Source organism: Hydra viridissima, unplaced genomic scaffold, assembly GCF_058129835.1.
Source record: "Hydra viridissima isolate aposymbiotic clone 2 unplaced genomic scaffold, HvirCarnegie_v1 scaffold_8, whole genome shotgun sequence".
Classification (NCBI taxonomy): domain Eukaryota; kingdom Metazoa; phylum Cnidaria; class Hydrozoa; order Anthoathecata; family Hydridae; genus Hydra; species Hydra viridissima.
The window spans coordinates 15,882,080-15,908,675 of record NW_028324307.1 but is presented as its reverse complement, the minus strand read 5'-3'; the positions used below and the strand labels follow the sequence as shown (position 1 = coordinate 15,908,675).

General features: G+C 28.7%; 2 protein-coding genes and 1 pseudogene across 7 annotated transcripts; 1 reads left to right on the top strand and 2 right to left on the bottom strand.

Moving 5' to 3' along the window:
• Positions 1-270: 270 nt before the first annotated feature.
• LOC145194798 (uncharacterized) lies at positions 271-8,873 on the bottom strand. 4 transcript variants are annotated; one of them, XM_090095698.1, is made up of 5 exons: positions 8,404-8,873; positions 8,090-8,203; positions 7,820-7,872; positions 7,488-7,742; positions 271-3,305 (listed from the first exon to the last, which is right to left on the bottom strand). In XM_090095698.1, exons 2-5 carry the CDS (start codon positions 8,140-8,142, stop codon positions 529-531), a joined length of 3,138 nt encoding a protein of 1,045 aa, XP_089951824.1. In that variant the 5' UTR covers positions 8,143-8,203; positions 8,404-8,873; the 3' UTR covers positions 271-528. The 4 variants fall into 4 exon arrangements, with proteins under 4 accessions (XP_089951824.1, XP_089951825.1, XP_089951826.1 ...); XM_090095699.1 differs by having other exon boundaries at positions 8,134-8,203; XM_090095700.1 differs by lacking the exon at positions 8,404-8,873 and having other exon boundaries at positions 8,134-8,293.
• A 756-nt stretch (positions 8,874-9,629) lies between these two features.
• LOC149885337 (zinc finger MYM-type protein 1-like) lies at positions 9,630-11,289 on the top strand (annotated as a pseudogene).
• A 2,531-nt stretch (positions 11,290-13,820) lies between these two features.
• LOC145195104 (POC1 centriolar protein homolog B-like) lies at positions 13,821-26,350 on the bottom strand. 3 transcript variants are annotated; one of them, XM_090095704.1, is made up of 17 exons: positions 26,144-26,350; positions 24,103-24,187; positions 23,507-23,586; positions 23,283-23,374; positions 22,647-22,755; positions 21,065-21,135; positions 19,500-19,607; positions 19,305-19,377; positions 19,160-19,202; positions 18,938-19,020; positions 18,378-18,428; positions 17,848-17,916; positions 17,721-17,766; positions 17,511-17,611; positions 15,446-15,532; positions 14,939-15,106; positions 13,821-14,170 (listed from the first exon to the last, which is right to left on the bottom strand). In XM_090095704.1, the coding sequence occupies exons 1-17, from the start codon at positions 26,156-26,158 to the stop codon at positions 14,069-14,071; spliced, it is 1,383 nt and encodes a 460-aa protein (XP_089951830.1). In that variant the 5' UTR covers positions 26,159-26,350; the 3' UTR covers positions 13,821-14,068. The 3 variants fall into 3 exon arrangements, with proteins under 3 accessions (XP_089951830.1, XP_089951831.1, XP_089951832.1); XM_090095705.1 differs by lacking the exons at positions 23,507-23,586; positions 24,103-24,187; positions 26,144-26,350 and having other exon boundaries at positions 22,647-22,750; XM_090095706.1 differs by lacking the exons at positions 23,283-23,374; positions 23,507-23,586; positions 24,103-24,187; positions 26,144-26,350 and having other exon boundaries at positions 21,065-21,161; positions 22,647-22,750.
• Between the last annotated feature and the right edge of the window lie 246 nt (positions 26,351-26,596).

Genomic DNA, 26,596 nt, shown 5'->3' with positions numbered 1-26,596 from the left:
TAAGACGTAGCTTAAAACCTTTCTACATTTAAACTGAATGATATCAGCCCTAAAAAATTGGCTGTGTGAGTGGAACCCACATTATGCTCTTCCAAACCTATACAATTGGATTCTCGTTATCCAGTAGTTCTAAATCAACGCCAAACAAAAAATTTCTGAAGTCTATCAAGAGTTTATTTGACGCTGTCAGGACTTGAAAACAGTTTATGTAGCAATTTTGTTATCCAAAAGGGACATTTTTATTGTTTAAAAATAAGCACGCACACACTCGTTTCCAGTTTCCGAAAAATATCTTAAACTCTTCTTACAGACAAGTTTCCTGAAATAAAAAAAGTAAAAGCAAACTTAAAACCAAGTTGAAATATTTGGTAGTCTTAAAAAGATGTTTCGAAAAAATTTTTAACTTTAAATCAGAGAATTAAACAGTCTTCCCACATAACACCAGGCGACTGGTAACTCTTTTGCTTCTTGCATACCCCATTATCATTTGTCATTACCAAAGTTGACGAGTGATAATCTCCCAGGACTTCAGACTTTTTCAACCTCGGAGTAAAAGCCTTTATAATATTTACCTCTTTTATCCATACAAGCAACTTTATTATTTTTTATTACCAATGTCAACGGGTGTTTACTTCCCAGAACCTCAGTTAGAATTATTTCAACTTCAGAGTAAATTCCAATAGCTTCGTCATATTTACCCATCTGATCCATACAGACCGCTCTATTATTCTTTATCGTCAAAATTGACGGGTGATTGCTTCCCAGAATTTGAGTTTGAATTTTTTCAAGGTCAGAGTAAATTTCAACAGCTTCATGATATCTACCTATCTTTTCCAAACAAACTGCTCTATTATTCTTTGTCGTCAAAACTAACGGGTGAATGTTACCCAAGATTTCAATTTGAATTTTTTCAACCTCAGTGTAAATTGTTAAAGCTTCATCATAATCACCCTTCTCAGTCAAACAAAGAGCTTTATTGTTTTTTGTTACTAAAGTTGATGGGTGATTGCTTCCAAGAACTTCAGCTCTCATTTTTTCAACTTCGGAGAAAATTTCAATAGATTCATCATATTTACCCATTTTCATAACGCAAAGTCCTCTCGCATTCCTTGTTGCTAAAGTCGATGGGTGATTGTTCCCCAGATCTTCAGCTTCAATTTTATCAACTTCTGAGTAAATTTCAATAGCTTCGTCATATTTACCCATTCCCATAATGCAGCCAGCTGTATTCATTTTTGTCGTCAAAGTATCAGGATGATTGCTTCCCAGAAATTCAGTTTGAACTTTTTCAACTTCAGAGTAAATTTTAATAGCTTCATCATATTTACCCATATTCATCGTGCAGAGCGCTTTATTATTTTTTGTTAATAAAGTTGATGGGTGTTTACTTCCCAAATTTTCAGTTTTAACTTTTTCAATTTCAGAGTATATTTCAATAGCTTCATCATATTTACCTATCTTATCTAAACAGATTGCTCTATTATTCTTTATTTCCAAAGTTGATGGGTGATTGCTTCCCAGAACCTCGGTTTGAATTTTTTCAACTTTAGAGTAAATTTCGATGGCCTCATAATACTTACCTAGTTCCATAACGCAGCTTGCTTTATTGTTAATTGTCGTCAAAGTTAATGGATGACTGCTCCCCAAAATTTCAGTTTGAGTTTTTTCAACTTTAGAATAAATTTTAATGGCTTGTTCATATTTACCCATCTCAAGCAAGCAGAGTGCTTTATTATTTTGTATGATCAAAAGCGACGGGTGATTGCTTTCCAGGACTTCATTTAGAGTCTCCTCAATTTCAGAATAAATTTTAAAAGCTTCGTTATATTTACCTATATTCATTGTGCATAGTGCTCTGTTATTCTTTATCGTCAAAGTTGACGGATGATTAATTACCAAAATTCCCGTTTCAACTTTTTCAATTTCAGAGAAAACATCGTCTTTACATTTACCCATCTGATCCAAGCAGAGTGCTTTGTTATTCATTATTGTCAAAGTCGACGGTTGAGTGCTTCGGAGAATTTCAGATTGTCTTTTTTCCATTTGTTTCATGATAGTCACAGCCTCGTGAAAAAGCCCTTTAGTCTCTAGCAACGCGCATATTTCGCTGGAAAAATCGCTAAATTCTTCACACATCATTTCTTCGTTTTTCATAAATAAATATATCAAATGTTTATACCAATGGTAACCGAACTGATTGTGGTGTTTTTGTAGAGAGAGTTGCTGTTTTATAAAGGCTATTAGGACGTTCAAATGTTTCGGAAACATTTTTGTTTGTTTTTGGTACGTCTGACATGCCAACTGCGTTATGTCGTGTATGGAAAATGTGTGACGTTCTGAACTTTTATCGTTCTCCTCTCGACTTATTAGAGAGTAATTCATCATGACTATGATCACGTGATTCTTCTGGGTATCGTCGATTTCTTCCCAATGTGTACAGATTTGCTTAAGAAATTCTTGCGTTATGCTTTTTCCATCACAGTACGATAAACAATTCAAAACGTTTAAGGTCAAAATTTCGCCATTCATGTGTAGCTTGTGTAAAACCATGTTGATTGCTGCAACTCCTGACTTAATTTCTGCTTCACACTCCAGAAACTCGTCGAGTACGGCAATTGGATTAGACTGATATAGTTTTAAATACTCTTGTGGGGAGACGTGCATATTGTTAATATAGATAACTGCTTGATGAATAGAAAGAGGGAAATAACTTAACTCAACGGCAATTTCTTTCAGTTTTTCTTCGTTGTTTGTTTTTATATTTTGCTTCATGAAGTTTATTCCCTCCTCAGGAGAAAAACTTTCTACGTCCATTTTTAAAGCGTTATGTGTCCAACCTCTGCATTGCGATGTTACCATAGTGAAAGAGCTCGGTATTTTCGAAACGAAAGTTTCAAACTTTTTGACGCTTTCGTCATCAACGTTGTCGAAAATGTATAACGTGTTTCCTATTCGGTAGTAGTTGTGAATTTTTGCGGTTATTGTCTCAATGCTAAAGGTATCTCCCTTTGAATCTACTATAAGCAATCCCAGTTGGTTGCAGAGATTTATCATGGATGCACGTATTTTACCATAGGCTGAGTTTAGCCATACAATGTTGTCATAGTATTTGTGGTAGACCGATGCATATTTTCGAGCAAGCTGAGTTTTTCCGATCCCTGACATTCCTGTTAAAACTAAAAACAATTTTCCACTTTTCTGCAACTTCATTAGACAGTCATGCATTTTGATTAACTCCTTTTCTCGTCCAAAGAATGCAACTGATGGACGCTGGACTCCAAAAGTGGCATACCTTGGTATTAATTCTAAAAAGAATGTTGAGAAAAAATATGTAAAAAAATTTAGATTTATAACGTAAAAAAGACGGCATTTAGAGATTTGAATTTCATTTCACCTAAAGAAAAGAGTAAGGAAAAAAATATACTTGAATTTAAAATATATTTGGAAGAAGTTTACCGAGAGATAAAAACTGTTTTTTTTTTTGTTTTTTTCTTATTCTGTATTTTTAATTTTATTCAAAAAAAAAAAAAAAAATGGGTTCGTTGCTAGTATGAAAAATCCAGAAAACTACTAAGAATATTTTAATTTGATGCCTTTGTTTATGACTTTGTTGACCTTTTGTTTACGTTTTTTTACTTTTAAATGTTACTTTGTTCACTACTGAAGGTTAAATAAAATGTTTAGATTTTACAACATTAAATTTTTACAGGTTTTTATCTACAACGCTGTAAATTAGTCTGTATATACAGGTTTGTATTTACGAAATCCTGTAAATAATTACAGGACTAACGACAGGTCAAAATAGTGAGTTTAATTTTACATAAACTATGAATGACTGCTTTGTATTATAAAATGTGTTCTTTCAAACTGTTCAGAAGTCCGACAATTATTTTACTTGATCTTATATTTACAGAATCTTTAAATCGTATTTCTGAACTTGCATCCAACTCGCCGTTAAGTAACACCAGCCAAGCGCACGTCATATTGTCATGGAAATACTTAGAATACATTTATAATATCACAAAAAAAAATTGCTTCAAGTTTTCTATCATAGAAAATTAGACTGTCAAAACAATGAATTACATTAATTCAATCGGAAAGAAATACTTGGGAGTTTTAATATTAATGAGTGATTTGATTAGTTTTTACAAGTTTATAAGCTTGCCAGTGATAAGTTTATCCCACGATCAGAAAAATATTGACAACCACGACAAACCAAGTGTGGATTCTGAAACTAATCTTATATTCATTACGAGATATTGGCAAATACTAAAAGCAAACAAATTACATATATACTTTAAATAAATTTTTACTAAAAATTTTATTATTTGTTATTTACTACTTAGTATATGTAAGTTACATGAACACAATCCATTAAAATTACATAGAAGTGGTCGTTAAACACGTGACACACTCTACGCCTTATACGCCTTTTTAATGTTACAGTAGATGTAAATGTAGTTATAATATATAAATATAGATATAAATATAAAGGAGCTAGTGGGATATAAATATCCCACTAGGTGCTAAAGGTAAAGATTGTTTCCAGGAAATTGCTCAGTATATTAGGCTATTTGAGGAATATATAAAGCTTAAACGCTCTTTAATGCTTTTTTTTAAAAGTTGACCTATAATCCATAAACAGACAATAAAAAAATTTTAAAAAAAAAAGGAGAAATAAACCAAATATGAGAGAATTGTCTATGGTTATCGTTAAACATAACACACCAAATCAGGAAAAGTATAAGGCAACCGAAGCAAAAACTTTTGAAACCACAAAAAGATAAAACATTGATATAAACAAAAAAGTTGATATTTTGTTTAAAAACTAGAAATAGAATTATACACACCAACAGAAAAAAATATATATGGATTGACCTCAGAACCAAAAATGTATCAAGTTTTCACTATGAGCTTAAGTTTTCCTGTTTCAGAATAACTGTGTTTTGAGAAAATTCAGAAAATATGAAATATGGAAACGATAATTTCATGGCAAAAATGTTAATTTTCTCTATTTGAACTTCTGCACAAGGGATACACCTATTAGTATTCTCATTTGTGACCAGAAATTTGTTCTTAATATTTTTTCTTTGCTTAAAATCATCTCTACCTTCTCATGTTTTGTGGTCTGTGTGCAAGTGAGAACTAAGATGGAGACTGCTGAAAAAATCACAAGTGTTTAAATTTACAAAGTCCTCTAAGTTGTGTAGCAAGGACTTGCTGGCTTCAAAATAATTTGTTTAGAATCTGGTTTAACAAATTGTTTGGACTATATAGTGCATTCATTGTTTTTCATTTTGTTTTGGATGACACAAATCAGATCAAAAATTCAGATTGAAAGAAGCAAGAATCACTAATTATTTTGACAGATACCATAACTGATGTCTAAGCTTCTTCTAAGTAGCTATTGCAACTTCTTTTAACAAACTGCCTGTAGCTGTAGATATTCTGAAGTAGTTAAAGGTCATTGAGAAGAGTACCAGTAGCCATTAAAACAGTAAACCAGACTTTCAGATATATGACAACTGTGAAAACATACATCTTATAGAGAACTTTCTCTTGAAATACTTCAAGTTTACATTGTAACCAAAAAATCCAGACTTTAAGTGAGAAATTATCTACATCTTGAATGATGTATAACATATGGCATTATGAAATTGATTCCATGTGCAGATCCTGCAGTATTGGTTGAACCTCCTAGGAATATGATGGATAGCTCAAGGAATTCATAATGATCTTGCACTGACTCAGGAGCAAATACTAGTATTTCCTGTTTCACTGCATCAGAATTTTCAACTATTTCTGAGCCTGTTTTATACTTTGTCAATCTGAAATGGACCAATTTTGCTGAAAACTTCTTTAAAAAGCAGAATCTTTGGAGCATATGAGGGGTTAAGGCTTGCTTTAAATCCAACTCTTGCTCAATTATATATAGGCAACATACAAATTACAATAAATCTTCGCATAGACCTAATGTAAATCACAGTGTTTCAGTTAGTTGTGTCAGAAAATTTCAATAAAATGCTTTTGGAAACTCGACTCTTTCAGTCTTAGAACTGCTGGTGATTCCAAATTTTTTCTGTTCCATCAACCATCTTGCTCACCTTTAACAACCGGCAGACACTAAAGCCTGTAACTACTATTGGAACATGATCTTTCCAACAAAGATCTTTTATACCCCCAACAGTATATCACCTGACAAGTTCTTTAAAGTTGCTAAAATTTCTGATTAATATCTCTCAAGTTCATACTTTATGGTGCTATGGCTGATGGTGCACTAGTCAAATCTAGTACATTTAGGTTGAAAAACTGATTACTTCAAAAATTTCAACTGCATGTTATGAAAGACTAAAAAAAAGACTCAATTATGAAAAGGACAAATTATTTGATGTACATCCATGTAAGAAAATAATTTTTGAGGGTATCAGAGCAAATTTTTCCCCATTCCCTGTAAAAACCTCATCATCTACAACTTTTTTTAGGAGTTTTTTTTTTACTTTCTAAAACAAGAATAAAACCTCTTGTGGGCAAGCCATAATTGCTCATTTGCATAATTTCTAGAGGTAAATCCAAAAAGATAAACATTTAGGTAATATATACATAATTTTTATACATAGATCAGTTGATTTAAAAAATCATATCTTATTCAACATATCTATGCAGTTGTAAATTGTTTATTTAAAAATGGATTGAATAGACATTTTTTATATTTTATGTAAATGTTAAGTTAGTTTATTAATATAAAAAATTTATATATTAGAACATGTACCTAATTGACCTGAAGTAGCAAACAAACTTATTTTAAAAATTTGATTTACTCTTTGTTAAAGAATTAGAATTGGAATTCAACATTTCCATGCTAAGAAAGATGGTGCGGAGAACTTTAGAACTTTAGAACTTTAGCTGTTAATCTCAAAACGTAAAACCATAAGTAAAAGTTTTTGGTGTTACTGTCCAAAGATCAATTCTCACAGGACTGTTGCATAAAGCTCTTAACATTTTAGAACAAATGAAAAATACTTTTATTGCAAAATGAACTTTGAATTTGAATTCAGAAATGAACTCCCTGGTTTATATCAACATAAACAACAACTTTTTATAATATTTTAAAGAACTATTATGATTATATAAATAAAATATGAATGATTATCATATAACAGCATCATTAAAAATGCAAATTGTTAAGTTTATTTACTTCATAATAAATTATTCATGTATATAAGCATACTAAATAATGACAAAGATAAAGATCAAGACAATTTTCTGAAGAATCTCAGAAAATTTAATATTTTTAAAAATCAATGCAAGCATAGAATTCTTACTAAAAATTGAACAGTTTTAACTTGTAAAAAACCACAGAATTTTATTGTTTAATATGCTATGAAAAATGTATTCAAAGTCTTAAATGATAGTAAACCTTAAAGAATTTCATATAAAACATGTTTAATCTAAGTTAAATTAAAAATAAATAAGATTTATAAAGATACTTTTTTCACATTCCATCACTAAGTCCATTCGCCCAACTTGTGCCAAGATGTACTTCAACTCACCCCAGATTTTATCAGGATTAGCTTTTGCCCATTTTTTTAACATTTGAAATGTTCGTTCATATGTTGTTGAGAAGTCGGCCTCTAAATGATCCAGTTCTGTTTGATTAAGCAAAAGAAAATGAGCAACTCTGTACCAGTGATATGTCAATTTATCAGCCAGTGTCTTGAAGATATCTTCTGGCAGCCGTTCAACTAGAAGTGAATAAATAATAAAGAAACAAGAATGTTAATATCTTTCAAGATAAATAAACTTATTGTAAAATATTTACCTTCAATCTGATCAAATTCATTTTCTATCAAACATAATCTGTCTTTTGCTTGTCTTAAAAAAAATAAAGCCCATACATAGTTACAGAAAATTAATACGCAATAGTCCTCTATTATTTCATATCTTATATCTATATTGTATTAGTTAATTTTCTAGTTAACTAGCCTTAATCAAAATATTTTATTAAAAAAAGTGCAAAAATAAAAAATGATAAAAGGTCTCTCTGAGGTGTGTTGGATAGATATTGTGTTTTAACTATCCATAAATTTACCTTACTTTTGGAAAGATATTAACAAAGTTGTTAGAACTTTTTACATTTTGCATATTTGTTCCCAAGGATCTTGCATATTTACCAGCTTTGATTAGTTTTTCATCGTTTTGTCAGCTAAAAACAAAAAGATTTCAAACTAACAAAAACCTTCAACCTAATACTATACATTATGTTGCTAATAAGCTCCAAAAAATATGCACTGCTCTTTATAATAGAGACTATTCTTCATTCTTCAGTCAAATCTTTAGTTTTCAACGAATTTAGTTTCCAATAAAACAAGACAATTAGAACAAAATAACAAATTGGGTACATACACCAAGATGTTTCTGCTATTAACTTTCTCTATCTACATTTAAAACATAAATGTCTTGCATTTACAGTGTTAGTAGCAAAGATATTAACATTTTGGGAAGGTTTTCAGCTCTGACATAAATCACACTGCTAGAGTTGTTTAGTAGGGCACTCCGATTTTCATGTCACAAAAAAGTCAAAAAACGATAGAATTACGAAAAATAGAATAGTTCATTATTTTTAATTGGATGTTTTTTTTTTTCTCGATTCCCTAATTCTTAAGGGGTAATTCCATGTCTAAACAACAAGTCAAAATAACCCATCATCTCAGAAATACTTGAGTTTTGACACTAATGTAGTTAACAGTGCTGTTCGGAATAATCAAAAATATTTAGGAACCAATTTCATTATTTCAAGAGTTATGGGCCTTTGAAATTTGAGATTTTTAACATATTTTTTTTTCTCCGCGCTCTTAAGCAACCCCTATAGCAACGCTGAAACGTTGAAGTATACACAGTTACATTAACCATACGTTTACAGAATTTAATAGCTATAGAAACTTTTGAAGGAAGAAATCGAAAATAATTACTTGAAGTTATTCGATCTTATATTTAGTAAAAAACTTTGAAATGCAAACCGGGTTTTTTACAGTAATTTTTCAGTAAACCATGTCTAGTTTAAGACTAATTACAAAAAAGGTATTGATCTATTTATTTCAAACCTTTACAATATTAGTTTATTTATAAATAAACTAATATTGTAAAGATAACCCAGTGGCGGCGTTAGAGTAGGGCCTGGTTGGGCGATGGCCCAGGGTGCCGAAAATAAAGGGGCGAAATTTAGCGCAAAATCATTATGTTGGTGGAGATTGGATCTCATTATAATTATTTAAAAGTACTATTATTTTACTTAAAAATTTATTATTGTCTTTTATTATTGTCTACGCACGAAAAGAAAAGTTACATAGTTGTAAGTACTTATTTATACTTGTTAAAAATAAACCATAATAAAAAAAAAAAAAAAAAAACGTCAAGAAAACTCTACAGAGATGTAAATAAATTTTACGAGTTAAACTAAAAAACATTAAATTAGTAATTAACCGATCGGTGTTGAGTTTTTAACACTAATAGGGGTCATTAATCAATAAGTGTTGAGCTGCAATTGCGCTATTAAAAAATTCTCTTGCTAAAATAGCGTCAGAACTAAAATATCTACTTGCGATGGCGATGTGCAACAAACTCCGTTGGCGATGTGCAAACAAATTCCAGATGACTTTAGCACTGATTTCATGAATATATCGGATCCAGCCATATGGCCACTCATTCGAAATAGCAAAGTTATTGATCCTATAATATCTAACTGCCAAGTACAAACTCACATTGATAATTATCCAAAGAATGATACTGGCCGGCATTTCTCTAATTGTCATTTCACAAAAAAACTTGCAAACAACGAAACAATTCAGCGTCGTTTGTTAATATATTCCGTCTCCAAGGATAGAGTTTATTGTTTTTGTTGCCGGCTATTTGATAGTAAATCAACGTCGAGTTTAGTATCTGAAGGATATAACAACTGGAAACACTTGTCAGAAATGTTAAAAATTCATGAGAATAGCACTTCTTATAAGAAGTTTTCTCTTTCATGGATCGACACTGAACTACGATTAAAAACAGGGAAAACAATAGACTACCAAGAGCAACATTTGATTAGAAAAGAAACAAAAAGATGGAATAATGTTCTGTCCAGATTGATGCATAATACACTTTATTTAGCTGAAAACAATATGGCGTTCACAGGTACCTCCGACAAACTATATACGCCTAATAATGGAAAGTTCTTGGGCTTAGTACAACTTTTAGCCAAATTTGATCCAGTTGCAGGAACACTTTCGGTTAGCTACGAAGGGTGATGTTTCAGACCACTACTGCGGAAAAGATATACAAAATGAATTAATAGAGCTGATTGGTACAAAAGTGAGGTCAGAAATTGTATCGCGCGCAAAGAAATCAAAATATTATTCCATTATAGCTGACTGTACTCAGAACATTACTCATTTAGAGCAACTTTCACTGACAATACTATTTGTTGATTTATCATCAAATGATGATAAAATATCAGTGAAAGAACATTTCATAAAATTTTTGTCTGTCAATGAGTCAACTGGTGAAAGACTCTCTAAAGTTATTATAGATGTTTTAAATAAATACGGACTGGAATTAAACAATTGTAGGGGTCAGGGTTATGACAACGGGGCGATCATGAAAGGAAAAAATATTGGGTTTCAAAGGAGAATTTTGGAAATAAATCTCTAAGCTGTTTATGTACTGTGTGCCTTTCATAGCTACAATCTCGTACTATGTGATGCCGCTAAGTCTTCTGTAAAATCAGTCACTTTATTTGGGGTACTTCAGAGGTTGTTTACATTGTTTTCAGCTTCTGTTTATCGTTGGAAAATTTTAACCGATCACTTGGGAATATATACCGTAAAAAAGCTAAGTGACACACGTTGGGAAGCAAGAATAAGTATTGTTAAAGCAGTCCGTTATCAAATTAGTGCAATCCATGATGCTTTAATTACTTTGGCTATTGAAAATCAAAAAGCTGATATTCAAGTCTCTCATGAGGCTTCTACTTCAGCTGAACATTTAAAAGATTTCAGTTTCATAGTTTCGTTGGTTGTTTGGTATGACATACTTTTTCAAGTTAATGTTGTTAGTAAATCTCTATAATCATCAGAGATGGATTTTGGTCAATGCACAGAAATGTTGAAAAAATGCTGCACCTTTTTGGAGGAATATAGAAATACAGGATTCAAATCTGCCATTTTAACGGCAAAGGAATTGGCTAGAGAACTAGAAATTGAGCCTGTGTTTAAAGCCACATCAAGAGTTCGATGTGTTAAGCGTTAAGCTAGAGAAACTGTCTGCGATGAGCCTATAACTTCCCCAGAAAAAAATTTGAAGTTGAATTTTTTAACTGTCTTTTAGACTCAGAACTAAAATATCTTTTGGACTGAGAACTAAAATATCTAGATTAACTTCATTCAATGAAAGATTTGATCAGTTAAATAAGTATTCAGAATCATGGTCTTTTTTGTACAATATAAAATAGATTCCGGAAAAACAAGACCTTGTCAAAGTTTGTTGTAATCTCCAATTGAAATTAACTGCGGACTCTAAGTCAGATGTTGAAGGTAGTATGTTGTGCGATGAACTCCTAAGTCTGAAAGTTTTTTGTATGATAAGAATGTGGTTACTCCTGTTTTTGTTTTGAATTTTATTAAAGATTGCAACTTACAAGAGCTTTATCCAAATATATGGATAAAGCTCTTGGATAGCATTGCGAATATTATTGACTCTACCTGTTACGGTTGCTAGTGGGGAGAGGAATTTTTCAAAGATCAACAGTATCCCAATCTAAGTTGACAAACTTAGCAACTTTGTCAATCGAAAATGAAGTTACTGAAAAAATTGACTTTGATAAAAACTCATAAAAGAGTTTGCCGATAGAAAGGTAAGAAAAGCTAAATTTTATTAGTTTTTTTTTTTTATTTAATAGTTATTTGTATTACTAATTGGTTATTTAATTAGTTATTACTAAGTGTTTTTACTTTACTTTTTGCCTTTTTTTTTGTATGGGGTTAAATTGAGCTAGGGGCGCTGTAGAAATCTCGCCCATGGCGCTGGTAGTGCTAAAACCGGCACTATAAATACCCGTAAAAGGCACAATTTATTTCACTGTTTTTCAATGCACATATTTATTTTACTATAGCTTTATTTTGGCAATATTATTTTGGCATTTTTATAAACTTTTGGCGCTACTTAACTTTCTCTCCTCCTCCCCCTTCCCTCCTAATTTTATGATTGATTCTGATAGAGAATTTTATGCTGATTAAGAATTATAAAAAAATGTGTTTCTCAAAATCAATCGAAAGTGCTCTAAACTGAAGTTGAAAGCACAAAATTATACGACAAATACCTAATATTCGCCATCTTGCAGTTCCACAAACTAAAAGAGGTAAAATGCTGCCAGGTCAAATAAATACTTAAGTGAAAAATGTTTATGAAGATGGTGAAAACTTTCGCCAGAGCCTGGTCAAAAGGATTTTGTAAATATTAGTTGGAAAGTCCATAGGCAAAAGTGATTGCTTTTATCAAGCTTAAAAGAGTTATTTTTCTCATTTAAAGTTCTTTATCCGCATTTAAAATAAGGTTTTTCCAAGTTTTGTGTTTTAAAGTAAAGTTTTTCCAAGTTTTGTGTTGTAAGACATAAATGGTGTGTTTTGCCAAACTCATCAGAAACCCATTCTGTGTGTGTTTGTACCTACCACCAAAACATAAAATTAATTCTCTTACCCATTAAAATTGATTATCATGAATTGTATAAGTTTATTGTTTGTAATATGGAAAACAAAGAATGCATGTTACGCCATATACTCAATGTCCAAAAAATACATCTAAATTAGCAGAAAAACTATTTGAACTAATTGGGAAGTTTAAGGAAGAAAACAAATTATGATTTAAATTTTGACTGAGATTTCAAAACTTTAGACTTAGAAACTAAGACCAATGATATATATATATATATATATATATATATATATATATATATATATATATATATATATATATATATATATATATATATTTACTAGATATCTAACTCGCGCTTCCGCAAGGAAGCAAATTTTTTGCCAGCCTGAAATGACGCGATTTTAATTAAAAGCAATACCAAAATGAAGTATTGTCAGTTTAAAAAAAAAAGACTACCGGCATTAAAAGCTTTAAAAACTTGCTTCACTTTTTCTTGCGGAATTTTTGTGAAGTTAGACATCTAGTTAATATATATCATTGACTAAGATTTCGCCTTTGATGGAGCAAAGATAAATTGACTTTTAGCATAAATTTGTTTTTTTAATTTGGTATGGGTAGTATAAGATAGTTTATGGGTAATATAACATGACTTATGGGTAAAATTTGGTAATTTTATATGGTTAATTATTAATACGGTTTGGTCGAACCTTTAATAGTCGATTTTGTACAACTTTACAAAGATTGCCAGCTAGTAAACCACACTTTTTTAAAAATTTAAGGTTTTAGTCAAACTTACATTATTGATTTCGAGGTTGTACGATTTTACAATAAAAGCCAGAAATTGGACACAACTTTAATTATCGTTTAAAATGGAGGTCGATTTTTACAGTTCGATTTCGAAAGTACTTCGACTTGAGTTGATTTTTAAAATCGATCAAATTCGAAAAAATCAGACTTTACCAAAATCGACTAAATTATAAAGGGGTACTTTAGTTGACTTTAACAAACTCGAATTCAGTCGTGCAAAGTCGACCCTGACTATCTTTGCTTTTAATATTTATAACTACTATTTTCAAGTAGGTATAAAGAATCACATCAACAATATTCACAGTCAAAAAAAAACCATGTTTATTAATAGGAATATATTTTACCTATTTACAATAATTTAAGAAACACAACAAAATGACACAACCACGATAATTTTACATTCGCAAAGAGAAAAAAACGAAGAGGAGCTAAAAGCATTTATTAACTTATAAGTAGCTTGGGTGTTTTAATTCAGAGTAGATTTTCTTTTAAGCATGTCTTTGTAAACGAATTAAACTTTACAACTTTCAGTTAATTTAGAGCAAAAGCAATATGTTGACAAAATACGTCAATTAGGACCGATTTGAAGAGAAATTTTTTGCTGATTGCTTATGCATTCACGAAGTTTGTTTTCGCACATGGTGAGCCTTTGTTCCAGAATTGAAACAGTCTAAAGCAAAATACTATCACAGAGATGTTGAAGTGATAAAATAAAATACGTAAAAACTCTAAAACATTAATCCTCTAATACCTACTTTATCTAATATTAACTTATACAATTAATCTAATCATTAGCATATTACAGTATCAAAACAAACCACGATTTTTTATTGACATTTTAAACTTTATTTTAATAACTTTTTCTTGCTTCTTCTTTATATTAATTCTTTATATTAATTCTTTATACATATTTAAATAGTGTGTAAATTTCTGTGTCACTATATAATCTTTACTATACATTTTTCTGTGTCACTATATAATCTTTACTATACATATTTTCTGTGTCACTATATAATCTTTACTATACATATTTTCTGTGTCACTATATAATCTTTACTATACATATTTTCTGTGTCACTATATAATCTTTACTATACATATTTTCTGTGTCACTATATAATCTTTACTATACATATTTTCTGTGTCACTATATAATCTTTACTATACATATTTTCTGTGTCACTATATAATCTTTACTATACATATTTTCTGTGTCACTATATAACCTCTGAGAAACTCTATTTTTATTATGTGAACAATTTATTTTTAATCATTTAATATATTTTCATTGTGCGTTTTTGTTTAATTTTTGTCAAATTTAGGTCATTGTGCACTATTAGTAAATCACTATTTGTACTTGTTTTTTGTAACATTTTTATTTACATGAAATGTATAAATATTGATTGATACTTTAGCTAGTTAATAAACTTTGGGTCACCTGGGTAATAACGTCTAACTGCGCAACAATATGTTCTAAAGTTTCTGATAGCTGTGGTGGTATATCTCTTCTTTCTAAAGGGGTTGTACACGACTGAGCCTCCGAAAAAGGTTCTGGAGAATCGTTTCCATCTCCGCTGATCAGTTGTGAATAATCTCGTCCATTTGGCTGAGCAATCAAATAGATACAAAATTCAATAGATTTTTAATAGATGTAAATACAGCCTATTCTATTATCTAGAATAGATTGCATTTACATCTATCAAAAATAAAATACATTTCTTATTTTGTCAGTATAAAACTAGATGTATATTACATAAACAAAAACATAGTAATAATAATAAAAACGTAGCGTTTTTTGGTCTTGTGTTTATATAAACGACAAAACTTTTTTCCGTTTTTTAATAAATATCAGCGTATTCAAATCTAAAAATATGTTAACTTACAACAAAAAGTAAATTAATACAATATGGGCCTGAAAATTATAAGGATTAACTCTATTTAATACCTGGGGAATAGAGAAAAGGGCTGGGCCCACTTCCATAATAGAAGGATGAGCCGTCTCGAGGTCACGAGGTTCATTATTGGTGTTAATCTAAAGTAAGACCGAAGTAATAAAAATAGTTTTTTATCATAAAGAAATTTAGCAATCAAAATTAACAAAATAACAAAAGTTGCTGTTTTTTTTACCATCAAGCAACAAAACAACTTTAGAAAAAAAACTTTCTTCCAAATGATGTATTTTTAAATTATTCAGGTTAGAAAAAACCTAATGACCACTAACATTTTAAAACTATAATAAAAACGGAAATTTAAAAATACATGAAAGTCCGGAAAAATTATTAGTACTATTTTTGAATTTGAAAAAATATCTTGTTTAAAGATTGTTGATGCAGGCAGAAATATTACGTTAACCAGTTTCTTCTACCTGTAAGTAACACTTGAGGATATTATGCAAAACAACACTTGAGAATATCATGAAACGTATAACCAGAAAACAGTACACAAATAGAAGATTTGTGTGTTGTTTTCTAAATTATCTTCACGCTAAAGGATAGCAAAGATTTGATGTCAAGAAAGTTTAGTTCCTATTTGCATAATATTTTTCCCAATTTTAACTGCACAGAGAGATGTAAAAAGTATATTTTAGCATATGAAAAAATGCTCAAAATAAAACTTGCTGATTGGACCAAAAAGATCTTTAGTATATCTATTCAAAGGAAACAAAAAGTTAAGAAAAATCAAGAGACTTCTACCAATTTATCTCCAACCTGATTTACAAGGGTTGTTTTAGGGTTGCCACACAATTGTAATAAACTTATTGAGTTTTTTGAATTTTGTTAGCTTTTGCTTTTAGTTCTCTTCAGGTTGAACAGGTTACACTTGGAATACTATGGAAGAAAATGCATACAGAAAAAACTATATATAACTATAGAAAAATCCCTTCTGATCAAAGTTCTCCAAAGTTCTCCAGAAAAGTTCTTGCAGAAACCAGCAGAACTATTAGAAATGTTATTCTGAACCTGGAAAGTACATATCACATCCTAATTTGCCACTTTGTCCTCTTTGTGAAAGGTCATAAATATGGACTATTTATTAGTATACTGAACAATTTGGAGAAAATAGAATAAAGTTTGCAAAAGAAGTAAAGTTTGAAATCATTGTAAACACTAGCAGAAAATAATTGAAACAGTTAAAGATTATAATAGAAGATGGCAAATTGAGGGCAAATATGATGCTGTCAGTGTCTGTTGGTAGAGGCGAATGATGATTGAAGAGATTAAATCAAATTTGTTAAGCTTTTTTGTTATGTTTATTAAACTGCATGTTTTTTATTTTTTCAATGATGATGATGATGATGATGATGATGATGATGATGATGATGATGATGATGATGATGATGATGATGATGATGATGATGATGATGATGATGATGATGATGATGATGATGATGATGATGATGATGATGATGATGATGATGATGATGATGATGATGATGATGATGATGATGATGATGATGATGATGATGATGATGATGATGATGATGATGATGATGATGATGATGATGATGATGATGATGATGATGATGATGATGATGATGATGATGATGATGATGATGATGATGATGATGATGATGATGATGATGATGATGATGATGATGATGATACTGAAAAAGGTTTTGATAAATTAAAATTAGATGCAAATGAGAATATTGATAATTATCTTTATCAAAACAAGTAAACTTTATAGTGTGTATATATTCATTAAAAAGCAGAGGAAATATAGCAAAATTTCTGAAGTGTGTTTTTTACTGTTGTACAGATACTTAGATTTTAAAAATTATTTAATCTTTCTTCTAGCAGTACAAGTGTTAGTTTAAAGCAGAAATTTTTAATGTACCAGAGCCTTTTCTTTTTTGCAATCTTATGAAAGGTACAACTAAGTGCATTAAACACGCAAAAACTTAAAAAAGGCCACCATTACTTGAAGAGTACAGCGTTATGAAATTTGAAACATATTTCATGATTTACAATATTGTTCTCTTTTTTTTATAATGATTAAAAAATAACAACCTGTTTTGTTTGCACTCGTGGTGGCAGGTCATGTACTCGTGGTGGCTGGTCATGTGTATGGCAGTGAGGTGATTTGCTTTTTTGTCTATGCGCTTGTAAAACTGAAACATTTTAAAATTTTGTGTAAACTTACACATAGTTAAACATCCAAAAAACTCTTATGAAACAAATATTATAATTTTTTCTTTTAAATAGGAAACTATATCTCACCATCACCATATTCAATTGAATCAAAGTTTGTTTTCCAAACCAAAATCTAAATAAATTTAAAGATTTGTTGCGTAACAAACGATATTAAAAATAAAATAAAAAATTGCAATATTTTTTATCTTTTTACTTGTTCATCCACACCACCTGATGCAAATAAATCACCATTTTTGGAAAACTTCACAGAATTCACTGCTCCCTAGAATAAACAATACTATTAATACTTTCATTCACTTACTTAAGTAAATGAATGAAAATAAAGTAAAGGCTACTATTGTATGCACTTTCTGATTGAACTTCATGAAGAGAAAAATTTGAAGGAGTTACTTTAATCTAAAATAATTAGCTATAGAGATAAGATTTTGTTATAGAGATTATATTATAGATTTATATTACAGAGATAAGAAATGTTTGTTTTAATTCTAATATTCTTCTAGATCCTGCAGCTCAATAAATTAACAGTTTTATCAGAAGATTGTAGGGCTTGAACCTGAAAATAAAATGAATGTGTCAATCTGCAAGTGCTGATTTCATATTTATTTTACTCCAGAACAACTTTGCTATCTTTTTCTTAACAATCTTTTAAAGCACTTTTGTTTCATAATTTATGGTTCATTCATATAAACATGTTAAAACTAAATCAAAAGAATAAAAAGAGACCTGATGGCCATGCAATGTGTAAAATAAGCGACCCTCCATTAAATCTAAGATCTAAAAATTAAATAAAAACTCTTACAGAATGTTAAATAAAATGTTTAAACAAATTAAATAAAAACTCTTACAGAATGTCAAATAAAATGTTTAAACAAATTAAATAAAAACTCTTACAGAATGTTAAATAAAATGTTTAAACAAATTAAATAAAAACTCTTACAGAATGTTAAATAAAATGTTTAAACAAATTAAATAAAAACTCTTACAGAATGTTAAATAAAATGTTTAAACAAATTAAATAAAAACTCTTACAGAATGTTAAATAAAATGTTTAAACAAATTAAAGTTTCAACTTAGAATAGAGCTAAAAATCAAAAAATACATTAAATCATAATAAAATATGATGAATGTATTTTTAATATGAAAACTAATTACATGAAATCATGACAAAACAAATACAAAAAATAGCATAAAAGCAGAAAATTAATACTAAAATAGTTACAGAAAAATGCTATCAAGTTTTTACAGCAGTTTTCTGCTTACTTTTTATGCCATTATTTTGGTACCTTTAAAGTGGAGTCAGCAGATCCAGATACTAAATAGTTTCCACTTGGATGAAAAGACAGAGAAGTGACAGCACCCACATGAACTAAATGCAGGAAAAACCATAATATATTTTTTAAAACCATAATTATAGAGTTATCTATTAACAGTTCATTACACTAACATTCTAATTGAAATAGCATAAAATTTGACAAAAACAATTCAACAATATTTGACTTTATTACCTTGGTAGTGCTGCAACAGCTTGTTCATACGTACGTCCCAAACCTAAAAACAAATAAGCATTCTCTTATTACCAGATAAAACTTCTTTAAAAAAAAGTATACATCAACTTGCATTAAAACCCAACTTCAAAAAAGAGTTATATACTTTGACTGCATTGTCTGCACCACCTGCAGCAATACAAGTACCACTTGGATGAAATTCAACATGATTGACAATCCTATTAAAAATAATATTAGCAATAAAAAAAAATTCCAATCACTAACGCTTATTTTATGATCAATTAAAATTAAATCTATAAGCCATGTGTAGTATAAAAAAATACAAGGTGCAGAAACCAACCCTCCATATTCATAGAATGTGTGTGAACATTGTTTAGAACTTCGGTCCCATAACTTTATTGCTTTATCATCACCAGCTGAAACTATCAATCTCCCATCTGGTGAAAATCTATAAAAGTTTTTTACAGTGAGTATTAAATATTAATCAATATGAAATTAATTTTTTTTTTATCATTGTTGCTATCATATTTTACTTAATGTTTTTTTTTTCATGCCTGAAAGTTGTTATAATTTCTCCTAAAATATTACAAGCGGAAAGTTTAATGCTGTAGAGCTGACTACTTTTATTGATCAATTGATTAAGACTTTTGCATTTCTATTTGTATATTTGTTAACTTAGTTTGTTTTTATACAAATCCATGAGGATAATGTTTGTGTAGAAACTTCTCCAAGGCTTTATTCATTACTAAGCATGATGGTTAGTAAATGAAATTAATTCTTATAAATGTTTTCTTTCTTATTTTTTTGTTTTGTTTTCTTGACTTGAATAAAAACCTATACATTTAAATTCTTTTTAAAAAGTCTTTAGAATAGAAGTGTATTGGAATGTAGTAGGGTACAAGTATAAAATGAGACATTTTTAAAATTCCTTCATATTTCTTTACTTTAACAATGAACACAATATGTAATTTTACAAAAGTAATAATGTATCTAACCTATAAACACCTAAAAATAAATAACATTTAACTAAACTTTCTAAATTTTTCATTATCAATTTTCATCACATGTTTTTTTTTCTCACGTGTTTTCATTTTTTGAAAGTTTCACTTTTCTTAAAACAAAAAAGTTATCCGTAGATAACATACAGATTGACTAAAGTCATACAGATTGACTAAATTCATACAGATTGACTAAAGGTAACTTTCACAACTAGAACAACTTTTACTTAATTGAAAAATAAATAAGTTACCAACAATCTAAGCATTTTCTGTTTCATTTTTTCTCACTCAGAATATTATTTATGAATAGAAAACTGCCTTTACACACTGGTTATAAACAATTCTTTTAATTGAAGATATGAGGTTATTGTACACTAGGCCATTTGGTTACAATCAATAAAACTTAAAGAAATAAAACTTAATGAAAATGTAGTTAAATAATTGCAACTATATTTTGTAATTTTTATGAGAGCTTTTAGTTAAATACCCATTACTTTATTGGGTGCAATTTTCATATTTGTTATTTGCCTTACATTTGAAAAAAAAGAAGATGAAAATTACTATGGGCAATTAATTAACTATTGTCTTCAACATTGAATATGACTATACAGTGTTGTTTTTTGAATGTGCTGTGCACCTAAACATAACCTTCAACATCCATTTAGTCAAAAAAAAATATCTAAACTAAATTTGTTGAAGCACATAAATATATGCACAACCAGTAACATATTTTATATATATTTATAAATAAAATATATTTTTACTAGAAAAACTGAGTTTAACAATGATTCAATTTTAGAAATAAAGTATGAATGGCTGACAGCAGAAAAGCTTTATTAGAAACACATGATTACATTAAAAAAATATATATATCTTGAAATTTGTAATTCTTTTAGTTAAAGCATACCTTGCACACCTAACCCAATTCATATGTCCTGTCAATGAGAACAAAAAGCGCTGACGATGAACAGTCCACAACTGTAAATCCAAAGCAAAAATACATTCTAAAATAATTAAATCTCTTTTTGTAGAGTTATTATTCTTGCAGTTTAAATCAGTTTTTTGGATAAAAAAAAACCTTAAAGAACATTTTTATAACAATCAACTGGTAAAAAAATAGCACATAATGCACAGCTCTTCTAAAATTCTGAAAAGAATCTAAACAATAGTGAAGTATAGTTGTTGAAGGGTAATTATAACAATTTATTTATGAATAATCATTATTTGTCATTACCAATAACAATTAAAAAACCAATAAAAAAAACTCTATAAATCTAAAATCTTCAAAACCTACAAAAAGAATACTTGTAACAATTCCATGAACTGTTTTTTATTATTTAAATTCAGTGAACTGATTTCAAAAAGTATATTTCACATTTACATTTTTAAAAAGCATTACAGTTGGAATAAATAAGATTGGTTAGTGAGGAATTATTTGCTGATAGGAATGTTATTATTGAACTATCAGGAAAAGAAAATATTTTCTTTTGGATATATTCAAGTGCATATTCAACTGGACTTAATGAAATACTAAATGAAAGCAATTGATAAATATGGTGCTTGCTTTGATTATATATATATCTATCTTTTCCTGGCTTAAGTATGAAAATTCAACACCTGGTATTCTTGATTTTACAAAATCAAAAATACCAGGCAAAGACATAAACCTTTCCAATTCTTAAATACAAATCAATTATACATTTATAAGTTTTAAAACTGTTATGGGTATGATAAATAAAAGAAATATGGGTATTCTGAAGCAGGAAAACTTAAATTTATAGTGAAAAACAGATGCAATTTTTAAAATCAGTGCTCCATTTCATGATATTTTTTTGGGCTTGTTTAATTGTATTTCTAGTTTTTAAACCAAATACAATTTCTTTTCTTTTTTTTTTTGATGTTATATAATTATAAACATATTATCTCATGTAAATTTATTTTTATTATTTTTCTCTTTTTTTTTTTTGTTTCGCCATGTTTTTTTGTTTGTTTTTTTTTGACATTTTTTTATACGATTATTGATTGCGTGTTAGTTGGTTAGAAATTAGGAATACTTTTTATTAACTTCAAGACTTCACCACTACAATTTTTTTTTTTTTGTTTCAAGAGCAAAAATTTTTTTGTTTTAAGAACAAAAAATATACTCTCGAGTAATATTTTTATTTCATATAAAAAAAGTCAATTTTAGAAAACATTTCAACCAAATATATACATATCTTATAATGGCTAAGAGTACAATATCATATTTATAAGCAATATAATATTTGTATGCAAATTCACACCCACAGAACTCCTTCAAACTCAATAAAATAGTCATTTACAGCATAATGGTTTACGATAAAAAGTAAACAATAATTACAGATCGGACAAATTATTTATTTGCTAATGTAAAAGATATTAAAAATTGAAATGCATAATTGCAATCTTTGATTAAATTCATTTCAAGGAAAATTAAAAGCTTCAAAATTAAAAAAAAAAAAAAATCTAACCTTTACAGTCTTATCATCAGATGCTGTAACCATAGACTGCCCATCTTTTGAGAAATCTACACTTCGAACTGTTGATGTATGTGCTTTGAATACAGTGCTTTCACCTTTACTGAAAAAAAACTCTTTAACTAATTTTTAAATCAGTCAAAATTCCAAATAAGAAAAATTGTTATTTCAAAAATTGTTCTTTCAAAAATAAGTGATTTTTGTATTACTCTTATTTAACATTTTATAAAAGGTCATTCAAACTCAGTCCCTCTACTATATAAAATTTCTTTGCTAGAATTGCTAGTAGGCTTCTAGTGCAGGTAGTTAAAATAGTAACAGAGAAATTTAACAAAAACCATGTGTAAAACCATATCTACAACCATATCTATAACCATCTTAAAAACCATATCTATAATCATATCAAAAACTATATCTATAACTATATCTATAACTATATCCTCTTTTGTAACTACAAACTCCATAAAGCTTTCCAATTGATTTTAAAATTTTTTCTCATTTTTGATTTAAATAAAGTTTTTTCTTTAACTTTTTCCAGTGTTAGCAAAAAGATTATGGGACTAGAAAATCCATATTATTAACAATAAAATGAATGAAATATGCTACAAAAACATGGCTTGCTAAACTTACACAGAAGGAACCCATAGTCGAACAGTTTTATCTCTAGAAGAAGATGCTATAAGGTGACCAGAAGGGGAAAAGACAACAGATGTTACAGCATCCTAAATTAAAATTTGTGAACAAACAGAATAAAAAACTAAACAAAAAAGTTTATAAAGTCTATTAAATAAATAAAGAGAAACAAAATCACACCAACATTAAAACTACCTTTTCCATGAAGAAAAGAAAATTACCTTATGACCAGATAATCTGTATGCTCTCATATGTGGCTTGAAATGAAATATCATTAATGTTGAATCCATTGAACTACTCACTAAAAATAGTGCAACTTTATAGCTTTTTGATTAATTGCATAGCTTATAACTGTCACTAGAGGCTATGGAATTTATTTGAAAACAAAGAGCAAAATTTGTTTGAGAAGTTTCTCATTACTAATAAGTGACCAATATCAAAACTTATATTTAGATTTGTAGTATAAATAGTTTAATAGATAGAACACATTCTAAAATGTCATTGATATCTGTATAGATTAAAATAATTTCTAAACACTGTAAAGATTTTAGAAAAATAATAATATTAGAGAGAAAAAAGAAAAGAATGCAGCTATCATTTTTAGTTGCTTATTGAATTATGCGCCATTGAAGTAATTTGTGTTTGACTCTTGAAAACATTTAGAAACACAAAAAATGAGGTGATGACGCTCCATAATAATTCTTCATAATCAACAATAATGTAATAATAAACATAATAACAGCTACAACAGAAATTGGGATGGAAAAAAAAAATTTTTTGAAAGCTTACATATGTTTCAGAAAGATAAGGAACATACCTAGCTGTTTAATATTACCATTGAAGTCAACACTTGTAATAGCATCTTTATGACCTTTGAATGTACGCTCAAGAATGGGATCTTCCTGTAATAAATAATATTATTGCTTATCAAAAACTAAATTATAAGAGAAAAGTCATATTTCAGTAAATCTATATCAACTTAGAAAAAATTTTTAGACTTTTTTATTTTATTAAAACTTGAAGAACTCAATGTAGTATTTTTCTAGAATAAATTTAGGCACCCAATTCAAAGTGGTACTCAAAATCTTGAAATTTTAAAAAGGATTTGATTTCATAAAATCTGTAAATTTAATCAGTCAAAAAAAAAAAAAAAAAAAAAAAAGAAATACTGTATGTAAATAATCCATTTTGAATGTTTAAACTGCATTATTTTTAAACTAGCTAAACTCTACAATTAAATTAGAAACAAAAGTTTATCTAATGTTGTTTTGCACCAGCTAGATGATCACCTAACATTGATTCTTTAGAAACTATTATTCAGTTGTCTTACTGTTTTATATCATGCAATTTTGTTTTAAATTGAATATTATCAGCTGGTTTCATTATTTTAGAATCCAAAACATTGCTTGTTGCTCAACATACATACATACATACATACATACATACATACATACATACATACATACATACATACATACATACATACATACATACATACATACATACATACATACATACATACTTTGCAATTGAAGAAAAACTATTCGAACCTGCAAGAAAGTTAGCAGAACAAGTAAAGAAGATCATTTCAAGATTGAAGAGGATTTCAAGGTTGACTAGTTGGCAAGAAACCTTTTTTGATTCAAAAACATATAAAACAAAGACTGACATTTGGTAAAAAGTATGCCAATATGTCATTAGACTCCTGGAAGAAATTGTTATGAAGCAATAATTCAAAATATAACCTGAGATCATCTGATGGAGCTCAAAAAGTTTGTTAAAAATGATAATGAGATAAATAGATTAAGCATTATAAGAGGAACTGTTAAATTTGGTGTTGGAAACATTATGGTTTGGGGTGTTATATCATGGCAAGGAATTAGAAAATAACTTTTATTGATAACATCATGAATAGTGAAATGTAAACAGATATCCACAAAAAGAACCTTAAATTTTTGACCAGAAAAATTCAAATTAGACAACAATTTTATCTTCCAGAAAGACAATGATCCCATGTATACAGCAAAGGAAACACAAAAAAGGTTCATGAAAATGCTGTAGAAGTAATAGAATGCTCAACATAGTTAACAGACTTAAATTCTATTAAGCATTTACAGACAAATTCAGACCATAAGATCACAGAAAGGTCATTTATAAAGAAAGAAGATTTGAAAGATAGAATCTGGAAAGCTTGAGATCAAATTGACCCTAAAGAAACCAAAAGTCTTTTTTTTTTAAAAAAAAGATAATAAAAAAAAGCAAAAAAGCTCTTGGCCCATTAGCTTTAAGTGATGGAATTTTCAGAGATTTAGCTTCATAATCAGAGATAAGGTCCAGATTTTGCATAATAATGCTTAGATTACTTAATATCATTTTGTATAATACTGAAATATTTTGCGTTCAAAATATAAAAATTTTTTTGAAATTTACTTTTTCTTTCTTGAACATACAGGAATTTTGATTTTAGTAATAATCTTGCTAAAAAGCACTACTATACTAAAAGTTAATTATTTCCAAAAGTATAGATAGTAACATGATCATTTTTAATAATAATAACATGGCTAAACAGAACATCTACTTTTAGAAATGCTACTTTCAAGAAATACTTTAATCTTTAAAAATTTCAACAATAGTAAAGAGGTATGTTAAAACAGTATTATACATAAGCCAGGGAAATCATCTAAATTTAACCTTTTAATAAACAGCTGACTGATATAGAAATTAGACAAACTGTTGAAGGTGCTGATATATTTTAAAAAAACTGACAGAAGCTTTGTAAACTACAAAACAGGACACTACAAAATAGGGTGTATGGGTCTTTAGGAGACACACTATAAAATAGATGATACTGTACTTACAATTACTGAAGACATTCTTTGCGAGCTTCCGTCGATTTTACGCTAACTTTTTGTTTTCTGCTTTTTTTTGCTTTTTTTATTATTATTATACAAGCTTTAACATATTTACGAATAATTATTACTAATTTAATGGATTATATATTTTAGTGAAATTTTGGCGCTATTTACATTAATACGGACCTTACGAAATTGTTTTCTTTTTTCTTTGAGCTTTTAAAATGTTTATCGGTTTATTTTGAAATAACTTTTGCTCACGAGTTTTGTTATTTTATTTTTTAATTATTTGCTATTATCATTATTTTCTTCAAATGCTCATGAATTTTGCTTATTCATAAAGTAATTTTACTTAGATTTTGTTTTAAAAAATTCGTTTTTCTCAAAGTATTACATCAAGTGATGACCATTTCATTGTGCGAAAAATAAGAAACCACTCTCTATTTTAAATTTTGCATG